A 16,159-nucleotide genomic window follows, 5' to 3' on the forward strand; every position below is an offset into this window, starting at 1 on the left:
GTGGGGGTGGGGTTTCCAATTGGGGAAAAAGGAGACATATGTAAAACTGTAGGCAATAAAAAAATAAAAAAAAGGAAACATGCTGAGAGTCAGGCGTCAGGACTGCACGGCTGAAGAGCCAGGATCCAGACAGGAGCTAGCAAGAGTGTGGATGGCACACAGCCTAGCCCCATGCTGACGCCCCTCCCTGCACACCAGAGGCAGCACCCTAATGTGCAGGGTGAGTGCCCGGGGAGCCTCACCAGTGGGGGCATGTGGCCTCGGTGCATCTGCCCAACCATGACCTGCTGCTGCGGCGAGGGCATGCTGCCAACGTTGAAGGTCTCTGGCCCGCTGGAGCCCGAGCGCATCACGGCTGGCAGTGCCACGGAGCCGTGCTCCACCTTGCCCGTCCGGTTGAACTGCTGCTGCAGGATGGTGGACCTGTGGGGACAGGCAGTCACTGTGAGACGGCTACTCATGTGGAGTGGCATGGACACCACAACTGTCATGAATATTTGCTGCTTTATGCCGTGGAAGCCAACTGAAAAGAGGCACGCATAGACAAGACTGTGAATGAAGAGGCAGACTAAAATGCTCCATTGAAGAACCCTGAGGTAAATGCTTTTTAAAATAGTAATATAAATAACCACTCCCAATGGAGTTAATAGGTTCACGGTATATGCAATCAGTTGTTCTTAAACACACACAGAGATAGTCCTATAACAAAGATGTTCCAGGGATAAGTGAGTTTTGTATACACTGACTTATTCAGCAAATCCTACTGAAATAGCATTCATTCAACAAATACCTACTGTGTGCCAGGTTCTATTCCAGGCATGGGAACATTTAACCTTAGCTTAAAGGGAGAAGTACGGAAATAAACTTAAAGAAATCTCCACAGCTTCGACCCCCTCCTGTAGGTCCAATGCCATTGGCCATGGCGGATTTCAAACACCCTTGGAGCCTTGATGATGGGGCACACTGGCACCTCTTCCACATGCTTTCAGCTGAAGTCTGAAGACTCTTCGGGCATCCAGTAAGGCACAATATATCAGTCTTTCACTGCTTAATACTTTCTTCAAATGAATGATGAGTGCAAAGGACTTGGAACATGTGAAACTAAGAAGTCTGAGGATGGCATATCTGCCTTAGCAGCCCAGTGGACAAACCCGCAGGGGGAGTCTGGAGGAGTCCGGGTGCATGTGTGGGAGGGAGCAGGGTTGGTGAGCACTTGCATTTTGGGCAGGGGCCTCTGCCCCCGAGTATTCAGACCATCATGGATCACTCCCCCATTGTCCAGGGCAAAGCTATTAGCCATGCTAGGACACCAAGCAGCAGGCATGCATGGAGAAACATCACTGTCGATGGAGGGAGTGACACTAGGGAGAAGGGTCTGTGGCTCCTGTAGGAGGTCAGCTGAAAGCTGGGATCCCACCAACCTCTAATGCAGGGAGAAGAGGAAGATCTAGCGATGCGACCACCTGGACCATTTTTCCTGTCTGCCTTGACCAGCCCCCATCCTGATGCCCAGGGGTGGGGAAGGGGGCAGCACTCTGGGCTCAGACACTTGCTGAGCTCTTCCTAGGTGAAGTGCAAGTGCAGCAGAGCCCTCTGCGGTGAGTGCCGCACCCTGTCAGAAAGCACTCACTAATTTCCACCTAATGGTCATTAACAATTCTGAGGACTTAAGGAGTTTTGCCAGAGGTAGCAAGTACAGTATTTGAAATGAGTCACATCAAGTTTGGTTCCAACCTGTGTACTGATGGGACAAATGGGAAAACACCTTCAAGGTGATTATGAAGCAAACTGTGAGAAAGAGGTGCAGGGTGGTGATGATAGAGAAACAAGTACTATGACTAAACAAGTTCAAATGCTGGGCTCTCTCCAATTTTCTGGCACCGTACTAGAGGAAATATCACAAGATCTGAATGTGAGTACTGGCACTGCCACATGAAGGCACCTCAACTAACTTCCATGAGCTTCTGTTTCTGTATCTCTGAATGGCAGAGGACAACATGTGGGTACCTCTGCCATAGGGGGTTGTTGTTGGGACCAAATAAGATAGAATGTGGGACACAGTAAAGACAAGTTTAGCTGACCAGTTTAGCTCGGTGGATAGAGCGTTGGTCTGCAGACTGAAGGGTTCCAGGTTCGATTCCAGTCAAGGGCATGTACCTTGGTTGAGGGCACATCCCCAGTGGGGGGTGTACGGGAGGCAGCTGATCGATGTTTCTCTCTCATCGATGTTTCTAACTCTGTATCCCTCTCCCTTCATCTCTGTAAAAAATCAATAAAAATATATATTTTTTAAAAAGTTATTCCTATTTAACAAAAGGAGGGGGGGCGCTGCACAGGTTTCCATTCAATGGGGCTAAATTGAGATAGTTCTGAATTTAATATGATGATGATGATGATGATGGCAACAGCAAACATTCATTCTGTGCCAGGCATTGTTTTATGTGCTTCATTAGCAAGTCAATCAGCAAAATAAAACTTATAAGGAGATATTATCATTATTCCCATTTTATAAATGAGATGGGGGGAGGGGGGCAGAGAAAATTCATAATGTCCACAAACCCGCAAATGAAAAATACAGCCCCCAGATTTGAACCCCAAGTTTGGCTGCAGCATCCATGTTCTTACCCACTTCCTTCTGCAACATTACAATATGTGTACCAAGTGTGGCCCACAAACAGTAACTCCTCCACTGGCTGGATCCCTCCCCCCAAAGGGACAGGATCAAACAAAAGCTCGCTCTCCAGCCCTTTGATGAAAAGGATGCGGTTTATGAGGTTTACATCAGAAATGCAGACCAGGACTCCTGAATGTTCCCTGCCGCTGAAGATGGATTAAACACCTGTTCAGCGTCTCCCTGAAATCGTTAACCCCCAGCTCCCCAGACACCCTGAGCACCGACACCGATGGTCTGAGACCTCACTTCAACAAGCCAGACTCATCGACATCGTACATTATCTTCTCCTCCATGTGAAGAACTTCTAGGCAACAGAGAGCAGGAGGACCCCTGCCATGCAGTGGGAAGGCAGTTCTTCAGCGCTCTTAACGACACTTACTTTTTGGGGGAGACAGACTCTTCTAGCATAGTTGACTCCTCATCACCCTCTAGTCCGAATCTATCTTTACTTTGTTTCTAGAGGTAAAACAAAACACAGAAACAAAAACCAGCAGGTCTTTACACAAGAACATTTTAAAAGGTGTCACACAAGCAAAAGCGTGGAGGTTTATAGCAAATTCCTTAGATTCAATATTTAATAAGTTATGGGTGAACAAAGGCCATAAAAATAAATTATTTACTATGCAGAGATATATAATGTCTTCTGCATTTATTATTGCACAGACCTAATTTCATATAATTAAAATCAAGATGCAGACATTAATACTCTAGTAGAACTTGGTTCTTTGAATGGACTGTATCTAAAAGCTTTAGCAAACTTGTCTGTATACCACAATGGCATGTAACCCTATTGTATTTAGGGAATAAAAACAACATGAAAAATGCAAAAACATCTTCAGACCCTCAACCTGGGCTCCTACAGAGGCTGGAAAGTGTAACGTAACTACCTAGAGAGGAAGGTGCCGAGGGGTTAGTTAGGTTCATTCATTAGCTAAGTGATGCACTACCACTAATTACCTGGCAGTCAATGATGCAGATGATCTGCAGCAAAATCAGAAATTCTCATAGGATCTTTAGGTCAAAGACCACACACTCAAGCAATTTCAACATCATAGATTAAATTAGTGAATCAAGTACTTCAAATAAGGTGTTTTTGTGTGTGTGTGTTTTTTTTCCAGGTAGCCATATCATCTAAACCAGTGGTCGCCAACCTTTCGGACCTCATGGACCACCAGTGGTCTGTGGACCACCAGTTGGTGACCACTGATCTAAACCGAGTCTTAATAAAGAAACCTTGCTTTTCCAATTGGCATCAGTAGGAAATACCTTTTTGAGGATGATATCAATGTAGCCTGCAATCAGCTGGGATATTTGCTCTCCCTCGGTGGTTTGCACTGAGTAGTAACTTTCCTGATATTCCCCAAAATCCTGGAGGGGGAAAGCAGCATTAGGAGAAATATAATAAATCAGATATATCAGCAGTTTTAAAGGTGACAAGGTCCAGGTTCAAGATGGCATAGACTTAACATGTCCCTGCTCTTCCCCTCTAAATACAACCAAACATCCAAAATCTTATTTGACAAACATGGTAAAAGGGCTCTCAAAGCTCAAAAGGTGAACTAGCTGGGGCCTCAGGCCTTGAGAAGCCACATCTACTGACTTCTTGTGTTTTATTTCATACTAGAGGCCGGGTGCATGAAATTCGTGCATGGGTAGGGTCCCTTGGCCTAGTCAGTGATCAGGGCTGATTGGGGCCTTCCGGCTGCTGGCCAGGGCCTTCCTTCATTCTGTGCCACCCCCTGGTGGTCAGTTCACATCATAGCAAGCAATCGACTCTGGGTCTCCCAGTCGAACTCCCTAGGGGACACTTTGTATATTAGCCTTATATATATATAGATCCCTTTACTCCAGGCTTGGGTGCTACAGAGGCCCAACACTTGGAAATTCCAATGAGCAGATTTGAAAAGCCTGTTCTCTGTGGTGAAAGGAGCAGAAGAGGAAAGCCCAATGAAGACCTTGTTGGAGCCCCAACCCAGCTCCACAGCCTGGGCTGCATTCACCGGCAGCCGCAGAGCAATGAAAGCCAAGGCTGTCCGAGTCCCTGCTCCACAATCCAGGCACGCAGGTGGTTTGATCTCCTGCAGCCATGGCCAGAGTGAAACCCTGTGTCTCCCTGTCCTCTACCAGTGGCATAACAAGACTCAGGTCCAGTGGCTTCTGCCTCCCCACAGAGGTCACCCAGCAGTAGCAGGTATCCCAGGAAAGTGCCCTCCTCCCTCACAGACAGCAGCGAGGTCTGAGCAACAATCCCAGCAGTGTCAAAGGAACAAAGGCGTCCAGAATAGCACTGCACGGGTTCAGAAAATGAACTGTCATTGCAACTAAAGCGCACAAAGATAGGCTTAGAACTAAATCTATATAAGGTGACTGATAAAATAGAAAATTTAAATCAGATCATGAATCTTCTAATATATAACCAAAATGTCTGGGATTCAACTGAAAATCACTATTTATATCAAGAACCGGGACAACTACAATATGAATAAGAAAAGAAAATCAATTGATGCCAATACTGAAGATGAATCAGATGTTGGAATTCTCTGATAGGGGTTTTAAAGTAGCCATCATAAAAAATGTTTCAATCAATTAGAAATTCTCCTGAAACAAGTGAAAATATTGGAAAGTTCCAAAACATAAATGTAAGTAATTAAACAGATGAAATGAAAATTATAGAACTGAAAAATGCAATGACCAAAATAAAATAGTGTAGAGATGAGAGAGGACAGAATCAGTAAACTTGAATTTAATCAATCAGAGCATTAGAGAGGAAATAGAGAACAAGCAGAGCTTCAAGGATCGATGAGACAACAAACAGCAAAAGATCTAATATACATGTCATCATCAGAATCCCAGAAGAACAGTGTGAGACAAAAAAAAAGTATTTGAAGAAATGCTGGCTGAAAACATGCCCAAAATAAAGAAGCTAAGCAAACCCCAAACAGAACAACCCCTAAGAAATCCACACCAATAACTTTTTAGAAAAATAACTGATTTCAATGAAACAGGAAGGACCTAGAAGAAGCAACAGGAGAGCCTGGGCTGGATGCTGTGGCTCACTGGGAAGCCAGAGAAAAGGGGGCCTTGGAGACAGGGTTAGGGGGTGTGAGCCTGGGAGGAGCTCCTGATGCCCATTGCTCCCCTGGTTGCAAGTCTCCTGGGGACTCTTAGAGTTTAGGACACATGCCTGTTGGGGAAGGTAAGGGGAAGGGAATGGCGCAGGTATGCTCCCCAGGGGGAGAGTGTGCCCACACCAAGAACTTCTGAAAACTAGGGACAAAGAAAAATATTTAAAACAGCCATAGAAAAGTGACATATTATCGAGAAACAAACATACTATCTGCAAATGAACTTGAATGACAGAAAATTCTAATCTGAAACCATGGAGGCCAGAAAGGAGTGGCATGACATTTTTCAAGTGCTAAAAAAACAAAAACAAAAACAAAACACAACTGTACATTTCAAATCCTATATCTGTCACAATTAACTTTCATGAATAAAGGGGAAATAAGAACATTCTGAAATTTAAAAAAAAAAACAAAACAAGCCTAAGAGAATTTGTTGTTGGCTGACCTATCTTTAAAGAATAGCTAAAGGAGGCTCTCCAAACATAAAGAAAATGGTAACAGAAGAAGGCTAGAAAGTTTTAAAAGGGGAAGAACAACAGGATGGATAAAAATAGAAATAAATATAATTAACTATCCTTTAACTCATAAGTTTTTAAAGTCATAGTTTATGGTCGAAGCAAAAGTTATAACACCATCTCATGTGGTGTTCAACGCATTTAGAATATTTAGACAATAACACTTGAAAAGTGGGAAGTGTAGAGACCTAAATGGAAGGTTGGTTTCTACACTTTACTTGAAGTGGTAAAACAATGAAAGCAGTAGGCTGCAATTAATTCATATGTATATGTTCACAACTAGAAAAATTATTAAGAACACCATACAGAGAGCTATACTAAAAACATAAATAAATAAAAAATGAAACTCTAAAAAAAGTAACCCCCCAGGAAGGCAAGAAAAACAGAGAAAAAAGAAATAGAGGGAACAAACAAACAAACAAAAATTATAAAATGGTAGACTTAAGACCTGACATAAAAAATCAGCTAAAAACTCAAATGGTCTAAACATGCTAATTAAAAGAAAGACATTGACAGGGTGGATTTAAAAAAATAAAAGAAACCACAATCCAACTCTATGTTCTTTATATGAAACACATTTCAAATACAACTAGACTACTAATAAAAGGATAGAAAAAATATGACATGCAAACATTCATTTAAAATATGAGTGGCTATATTAATATAAGATAAAGACTTCAGAGCAAAAAAATTTACTAGGAAGAAAATATGTAACAATAAGACAATTTCTCCATTAAGAAGATAAAGGGATCTTAGATGTATAGAAACCAAATAATAGGGCTTCAAAATATATAAAGCAAAAACTAATAGAGATGAAAGGAGATATGGAAAAAGCCAGAGTTGTGTTGGGAACTGACTGAATAACTAGACAGAACATTAACAAGGATACAGAAGACGGGAACAACGCCATTAACTAACAGGATCTACCTGGCATTTATAGAACACTGCACTCAACAGCAGAATACACATTCTTTTCAATCACTCAGAGAACATTCTCCAAGAATGATCATATCCTAGGATATAAAACAAATCTTAAAATGCTAAGAAATAAAATTATACTTAATATGTTCTTTGGCTGTAATAAAGTCAAAGTAAAAATCAATAACAGACAATAGGAAAATCTCTATAAATACTTGGAAATTAAATTAAGGCTAGGAATAGGAAGGAAACAAATATTACATGTTACAAACATAAAACCAACCGTATACTTTAATAAAAACAATGAAAATTCATTGTTTTCTGCTTGAGGTAGTTACTGAGATTCATAACTATGTAAAACTTTGTTTTTAACAAAGCAATACTTGGACCTAGTTTAAAAAGACCAATCTTGCTAAGAGGTATATGATAACACATAGCTGTCCTCTGCCCTACACATTCCTGCCTTCGCTTTCCAATCCCGACCCCCACCTCAGACAACCATTTTCAACTCTTTAAAGCAGTTTCTTCCACTATAAGTCCTCACTTAACATCATCACTATGGGAAACAATGTACAACGAAACAAAATTTACCAAAGGCTAATTGATATAAACCAGAGGTAAGTTCCTAGGGAATCTCATCAACGGTATAATGAAATGATGTTATTTAAGGATCTGCTGTATTTCTAAATAACATGTTTATATTAATTTCTTGATGTATCTATTTTAGAAATGATCCACAACTTCCTGCAATGGCAAATGAGAATGCAGTTCTCTAAGTATGAACACTCATTTTTAAGGGCCGTGCAGGTCCAGGTGTTACTGATTATAGGAGGAAAGAAGGTATGTCTTCTGAAGATTTCTTCTCACTGGCATGAGTCTATCAATTGATGACCAACTTAGATAACTGATTACTCCCTCCAAGGCCACTTCCTTATACCTTTTTTTTTTTTTTCCTGATGGCCTATTATGAGCTCTTGCCTCAATGCCAACTGATATTTCAAGTGTTCAAGCAGAGCTGGAGAATAGTTGTGAAGAAACTGACAAATTTTAATGTTGTTGTTTTTTTAATTTCTCTTCTTACTCAACTTGCCCTACTAATTCTCACATGTAAGTATGACTATTAGTTAAGGCTACACAGTTAGACTGTGCTAAGAGCAAATACTGAGGCTGGGAGCAGGAGTTCAGAGGTCTGAAGGCTTACGACAAACACACTTCATATTTTCCATGTGTTTCACACTGGGCATTTAATCATGACCATGTCATTTGATCCCAGCAACTCTGTGAAACAGGTGTTGCTATCCCCATTTTACAGCTGAGGAAGTTCAGGCTCAGTGAGGACAGGTGACTTGAGCAAGGTCACAGAGCTCAGAAATGACAAGCTGGGGTGGAATACTACCCCAAAGTCTACGCTACTTCCACTATACAGCATGCTCTCTTTCTAGGCAGGCGTGGCACATCTTGACCTCAGCAAGATGTTACAGTTCTTAGGAACTTCTACAATGATCAGAGATAAAGGGCGCCTTTGGATGGGCCTCAGAGCATTAGAGTTTCCTTGTGGGGTATGCTAGGGATGGCATCAGGGACCCAAAAGACTGAGAAGCATCCTGTGAGTGGCTCTTCATAGAGACATTCTTACTTAAAGCACCAGAGAGGAGGGGGTGGCCAAGAATACCCAGCTTTTACACATTCCCCTCAGTTCGGGACCAGTCCCCATGCCCACCCCATGGTCTCTCACCATCTGTCCCTCTCCACACTGCCCACTAAGGCCAGGGAAACCCTGTGGGCTTGTACTGTTTCTCCTGCCTCACCGTATTACCCAAAGCCATGTGGGCCCCCTCGTTGCCCTCTGCCAGTCCCTACCAACGTGAAGCTCTTGGGCGAGGCTGCCCAGCGCTTGACCGTGGTGAGCGGCCACTCCTGCAGCACTTCCTTGGTCTTCTCGTCCACGCGCATCACTGAGTCCTTGGTGATGCCTAGCAGGCGGGGCACCAGCTTGTTCTTGCCTTTCATCTTTTCCTGAAACAGGAGATACCAGGTCAGCGCTCTTCTTCTGAATACATCTGATTTTGCCAAATAATCAATGACATTGCAATGTTTTACCTGTATTCAACTTACATACACTGTGTTTCAAAATAGGCAGAACTACAGAGTCTTAAAAATCTTTACTGATTATTAGTTTTAATAATTGTTTCAGAAACAGTAATCATGCCTATTAAATTAATGGATACCTACCTGTCACGCACACCTGAACAAATTCGAGATCAGTTAATAATTTAAGAGAAACATACAGGTGAATATTTTTGTGATCACTGAGTGCAAAAGGACTCTTTATACCAAAATAAAAAATATATATATAAAGGAAACGATTAATAGTTTTAACCACAAAATATAATGGACTTCAATATATCTAAAAAAGAGAAAGAGAGGTAGGAGAAAAAGAAAGAAACCTCATCATAGACAAAATGAAAAAGCAAATGACCGGGGAATAAATATTTACAACAAATACAAAGATAAAAAATTTCATATACATTGTATGTGAAAGGTTATCATAAATCAACAATAACTAGCAAAGAATATACACAGAAACTGTTTAAAATAATAATTAGGTAATAAGTAATCAACAATTGGATAAATGTTCATGTATAAGATGGCAGATTTACAAAAAAACAGAATTAAAGAAAATATAAAGGGGAAACACTGTTGAGGGAATTGAAAATGGCATAGCCTTTATAGAATAAATGTGACAATAAAGAACGAAAGCTTTAGAAATATTTTGACACATCTTGCTTTTAGAAACTTGTTAAAAAACAAATTATAAATGGATGTGAAGATTATACAGCAAGAAAGTTCATCTCGAGTTTACCATAGTGGAAATGAGAAATAACCAAATTTTCAATAAATAGGGGATTTGAAAAATTATTGCACAAATAACAGACTACTCTACAACTCTTAAAATGCATATTATAGGAAAACAATTGGACAATACAGTTTTCACAATATACTATAAAATAAAAATCAACAGTTTGTACAGCATAATCCTAAAGGAGGTAAAATTTTAAGCATAAATTTTAATTTAAAACATTAAATGAAACTTTAAAAAAGAAAATTTTATTATGTGAAAAAATGGTGGCAACAATCATCTCAAGTTATTTGTATTATTTTCTTGTGCTTTTACTTATTCCCAAAATTTCACCCAATACACATCTTTTTGTTGTCAAGGAAAAACAAACTTTTGCAATAATACTTGCTGAAACCTCGTGATGACTACACCACAATTCCCTAAGAAAACATATACAAATTAGCACCCACAAAGTGTGTATATATAAGTAGGTGTGAGTACAAGGGGACAGGCACTCAACACAGGGCAGGAGTGTGCTACATGTTAGTCTTTTCCATTAATTTTCAAAGCATCCCTTAAATGTTGGCATCATCATCATCATCCCTGTTTTGAAATGAAGGGACCAGCAACTCGCCCAAGGCAGATAGCAGTGAGTGGGAAAGCCATGATTAGGACACAAATTTGAATAGCTCAAAAATACTTCTGATTTCAAAAGCAGGCTGTCTACCACAGTGTACTTCTTCTGGGGGAAGCAACTGGAAAAAAGCAAAAAATGCCCCCTCCTAGTCCCCAAGGGCAGTTCATAAATCATCAGGTGGTGAAAGTCCCAGCACACCTCCAGCTTCCTCCCTGGAGGAAGAGATGACAGCATCGGGAATCTGGGTCGGGGGCCAAGGAGTGGAGTCTGCATTGCAAGAACCTCCCAATTCTGATGAAAGCAAAGAAGGGTCAGACTCTGTGGAGAGACGCCAGCTCCACAAGAGGTGAAATCAGTGCACGTGGAGGATGCCCATCAGTCCAATTTGGCTTCAGGAGCCACACGGAGAGTTAGGTGGAGAGGCCCTGGGCAGCTGGTTTAGTCACACATGGAGGAATGAGATGGTCAAAGGGTACAAACTTGTAATTGTGAGAAGAATGAGTCCTGGGGATTTAATGTACGTTACTGTGACTATAGTCAACAATACTGTATTATATACTTGAAAGCTGTAAAGAGAATAGATCTTAAATGTTCTCTACATAACAATAAAAATATGATAATTATGTGAGGAGGACATAACCTCATTGTGGTAATAATTTTAAAATATATACATGTAACAATTCATCACATTGTACACCTTAAACTTCCACAATGTTCTATGTCAATTATATCTCAGAAAAGTTGGGAGAAAAAGATAGCTTCATCTGATAATTTTATATGAAGCCACTAAGGTGTTTGATAATATTCAGCACCTATTCATTATAAATATTTCTTTAAAATACTGGAATACATATACTTTCTCAAAGAGTATTTCAATCCTATTATCAGTATTCTACTTGATAGAGAAATGCTAGAGAGAAATATATAAATATTGGGATATGAACAAGTTATCCTTTAAAATCTTACCCTTCAACATTATTTTGGAAGTTTCAGAAAATGCAGAAAGATTTTTTTTTAATTCTAAGCATTAATTCAGGGAATGAAGGAACAAAATTATTTATTGCTATGATTGTCTATCCTATAACAAGATACCAGAATCATTTCTTTCTTTTTAAAAAATATATTTTATTGATTTTTTACAGAGAGGAAGGGAGAGAGATAGAGAGTTAGAAACATCGATGAGAGAGAAACATCGATCAGCTGCCTCCTGCACATCTCCTACTGGTGATGTGCCCGCAACCCAGGGACATGCCCTTGACCAGAATCAAACCCGGGACCTTTCAGTCTGCAGGCTGACGCTCTATCCACTGAGCCAAACCGGTTTCAGCCAGAATCATTTCTTAACTATTTACTTTGAAATAATCACAGATTAACAGGATGCTATGAAAGTAATACAGACAATAAAAAAAATCAGATATAATAAGTGTGTGTGAGGATGTAGAAAAATTGGAGCCCTAATACACTACTGGTGGTCCTTTAGAAAATAGTTTGGAAGTTCCTCAAATAATTAAACATGGAGATAACATACAATCCAGCAATTCCACTCCTAGGCATACATATCCAAGAGACTTCAAGGCATATGTCCACAGAAAAGGTTGTACATGAATGTATATAGCAGTATTTAATCCATAGGTGGAGACCCAAATGTTTATCAGCTGATGAATGGATGAACAGTGTTATATTCACCTTAGCTCCTGGCAACCCCCCATCTTATTCTCTGTTTCTATGATATCCGCTTTTTAAAATTTCACATATAAGTGAAATCATATAGCATTTGTCTGACTTATTTCACTTAGCATAATACCCTCCAGATCCACCCATGTCATGGCAAATGGCAGGATTTCCTTCTTTTCTAAGGCAGAATAATATTACACATAATAATACTACACACCGTGGTAATTTTTGTTAGTGCTGTAATGATCAATTTAATTCTTCTGCATGTGAATGTTGTTTTCCCAACACCATTTATTGAAGAGACTAACTTTTCCCAATCTGTATTCTTGGCTCCGTTTGTCAAAATATTATTGCTGTATATGCATGGGTTTATTGCAGGCTCTTGATTCTGTTTCATTGACTTATGTCTTGTTTTTATACCAGTGCCATACTGTTTTGATTACTATTGCTTTATAATATAACTAGAAGCCCGGTGCACAAAATTCATGCATTTGTGGAGGTCCCTCAGCCCGGCCTGTGCCCTCTTGCAGTCTGGGAGCCCTCAGGGGCAGTCAGACATCCTTAGTGCTGCTGCAGAGGCAGGAGAGGCTCCCACCACTGCTGTTGCACTCACCAGCCATGAACCCGGCTCACGGCTTCTGGGTGAGCAGTGCTCCCGCCACCACCGCGCGCTCACCACCATGAGCCGGCTCCTGCATTGAGCATCTGCCCCCGGTAGTCAGTGTGCGTCATAGCGACTGGTTGTTACACCATTTGGTCAATTTGCATATTAGCCTTTGATTATATAGGATTTGAAATGAAGCTGTGTGATGCCTCCTGTTTTCTTCTTTCTCAAGATTGCTTTGGCTATTTGGGATCTTTTGTGGTTCCATACAAATTTTAAGATTTTGTTTTCTGTGAAAAATGTCAATGGAATTCTGATAGGAGTTGCATTGAATCTGTAGATGGCTTTAGGTAATATGAATGTTTTTAACAATATTAACTCTTTTGATCCATGAACATGGGGTATCTTTCCATTCATTTGTATTTTCTTTAATTTCTTACACTTTTAGGTGTATAGATCTTTCACTTCCTTGGTTAAATTTATTTCTAAGTATTTTTTTTATTGCTTTTTGATGCTATTGTAAATGGGGGTTGTTTTCTTTATTTCTTTCTCCGTGCATTCTGTATGCTGTCATCTTATTTGCCTTATTTATCTAATTTATTAGGTTCATTATTTCATAACATTTAATTATTCCTGAATTCTCAGATGTACTACTTTTAAAAGCATGCAAACTATATGGTCAAGTAAACAATATTTATGAAAATCACTTTAAAAAATAAAATGTAACTAAATAGGACCATTGAGTAAAAAATTAAAGTTAGTAGCATTTTCACTTTTATTATGTGATGGAAAACAAAATTATTGAAAACTAAAATTTGAGTATCTAATATGTATATGAAAGTTGTCAGTACTGCCTACTTCCTTGACCCTGACCTCACTACAAAGAGATGTAATTTGAAAAAAAGTGAGAAAAGGAAGGAAGGAAGGAAGGAAGGTAGGAAGGCCAATCTGTATTCTTGGCTCCGTTTGTCAAAATATTATTGCTGTATATGCATGGGTTTATTGCAGGCTCTTGATTCTGTTTCATTGACTTATGTCTTGTTTTTATACCAGTGCCATACTGTTTTGATTACTATTGCTTTATAATATAACTAGAAGCCCGGTGCACAAAATTCATGCAATGGAAATTCTATTCCTTTCTCATTTTCCTTAAATACTTTTGTTACAGAAGAGTCTTCACTTGACCAAATCTTAAAGACCCTGTGATAACCAGATCTATGCTCTATCTCCAATTACCCGACTAGTCATGGACAGATTATTCTCAGGTGTTAAACTGCTTTTGGAGAAAAAACTTTGTTCCTGTAATTTTCTGTTCAATTTCTTCTTCTTTCTTTTTTTATTAAGTTTATTGGGGCGACATCCTATGTAATAAAACCATAATATGCAAATCGAACAGCAGACCCACCGATCTGTATGATGTGCACTGACCACCAGGGGGCAGATGCTCAATGCAGGAGCTGCCCCCTGGTGGTCAATGCGCTCCCACATGGGGAGTGCCACTCAGCCAGAAGCCGAGCTCATGGGAGGCCAGTGCATTGGCAGTAGGAGCCTCTCCTGCCACCTCTGCTGCAGGTGGGCAGTAAGGAGCAAGGGGTCCTGGAGTGAGAGAGCCCCAGACTGTGACAGGGATGTCTGACTGCCAGCTTAGGCCTGATCCTGGCAGGCAGCGATCCCCTGAGGGATCCCAGACTGTGAGAGGGTGCCCCCCAAGTGCATGAATTTTGTGCACTGGGCCTCTAGTTGTTTAATAAAATTATATAGGTTTCAGTGTACAATTCCATAATGCACTGTGTGTTCACCATCCAAAGTCAAATCTCTTTCTGTCACCATATATTTGACCTTACTTTATAACTACATGTAGTTTACTGTATCTTATTTATTTCCCTAAATTTGCTGACCTATATGCATAGCACTGAAACTGACTGTGTGAAATTTGATGGAAAACAATGTAAATGTAAGAAATTAATTTCATATGTGAAAGACTTAAAAAAACCCTCAAAATAGATGGAAAGTGATGCCAATATCAGCGGACATGCTGAAAATTTAATCTCTGTTCTTGTGATAGGGATTACATTTTAGAACTGATCTGTCACCTGTTGCCCTACAAAATAATGAATAAAAATGAGCTTGGTCTTAGAAACAAAGTGATTCACCCATATGTTTTTCATTTGCAAGGGCTGGATATTTTCTGGTGTAAAACTGAAAAAGAAAAGGACTGAAATAGAGTATGTGAGCTCAGGATGCACAAAGGAGAAATGAAGCTAACAGGAGGGCTTATCAGTCAACTTAAGAACATACCTACCAAGGGCCTCCCTCTGAAATTCACGGGTTGAGTTTAAAAGAACCACCTCTTTCCTTCTGCTAGGAAGACAAATCAGAACCACCTTTTCCTTCTGTTAGGAAGATAAATCTGACGAGAACACATCTAAAGGTCACAGGAATCCCAGACCCATTTGCAAATATACATCTTAAGTTCCTTACAGACCACAGGAATTTGATTGGGTTTGCAGTGGTCAACGACCTTCACTTAGTCCAGGGCACTCTTGACAGTCTTAAGTGAAACATTCTCAGGGGAAAGTCATAATGAGCACAAGGAAACACACCGCTGCAATGACAGTGAGCCAAGCCCAGACAGCTGCCGGAGGACCGTGGGCAGCGAGGCTCACTCAGCAGCCTCAGAGATCATTCACTTCATGTCTCTCCAACAGCTAAAGTTGGGTCATTATTGGCCAGATGCTACCTCCGCAAATGCAAACAAACCTTCACAGAAAACACTCTAACAAAAGAAAAAGGTGTGGCAAGAGCAAACACTCTCTCCACCACCCTGTCCAACTCACCTTCACCAGGAAAAAGGACACACCATACGTCCGGAGGGACCGGGCGAGTTTGACGTACTTGACCTTGGCTTCTATTTCACTCATCTCTCCATAGCTCTTGTGCTCCTGCGGAAGGGATAGTAGCAGGGACTAGTTATTGCAGCTCCACCAAGAGGTGGACTTGGTGAGAGGTAGTTACTAAATGTGGTGCATGGAGTGTGGCTACGACTGACCAATAAGCAACATTTGTGTAGTAGACCCCTTCACTCACCAAGAGTCAGAGTACATGGAAAATTCTAATGCAGTGCTTCTGAACTAGAATTTGAGCCTCAAACTCCTACAGATTTTATAACTACA

At 40.4% G+C, this 16,159-nt stretch overlaps 1 protein-coding gene across 3 annotated transcripts in view; it reads right to left on the reverse strand.

Annotated features, from left to right (window-relative positions):
- The window catches only part of TLN2 (talin 2), a 427,582-nt gene that overhangs the window by 144,613 nt on the left and 266,810 nt on the right, over positions 1 to 16,159 (reverse strand). For 2 of the 3 annotated variants that reach the window (XM_006762311.2, XM_015563003.1), the window contains exons 1-5: positions 15,824 to 15,925; positions 9,093 to 9,248; positions 3,941 to 4,042; positions 3,054 to 3,130; positions 243 to 423 (exon numbers count right to left, since the gene is read on the reverse strand). In XM_006762311.2, coding sequence (XP_006762374.1) covers positions 243 to 423; positions 3,054 to 3,130; positions 3,941 to 4,042; positions 9,093 to 9,248; positions 15,824 to 15,907 — 600 coding nt within the window. In that variant the 5' untranslated portion in view covers positions 15,908 to 15,925. Of the gene's footprint in view, positions 1 to 242; positions 424 to 3,053; positions 3,131 to 3,940; positions 4,043 to 9,092; positions 9,249 to 15,823; positions 15,926 to 16,159 lie in introns of those variants that run through there. The other variant, XM_015563004.1, reaches the window with a different exon arrangement.

The sequence above is a fragment of the Myotis davidii genome, unplaced genomic scaffold (genome assembly GCF_000327345.1).
Source record: "Myotis davidii unplaced genomic scaffold, ASM32734v1 scaffold57, whole genome shotgun sequence".
Classification (NCBI taxonomy): domain Eukaryota; kingdom Metazoa; phylum Chordata; class Mammalia; order Chiroptera; family Vespertilionidae; genus Myotis; species Myotis davidii.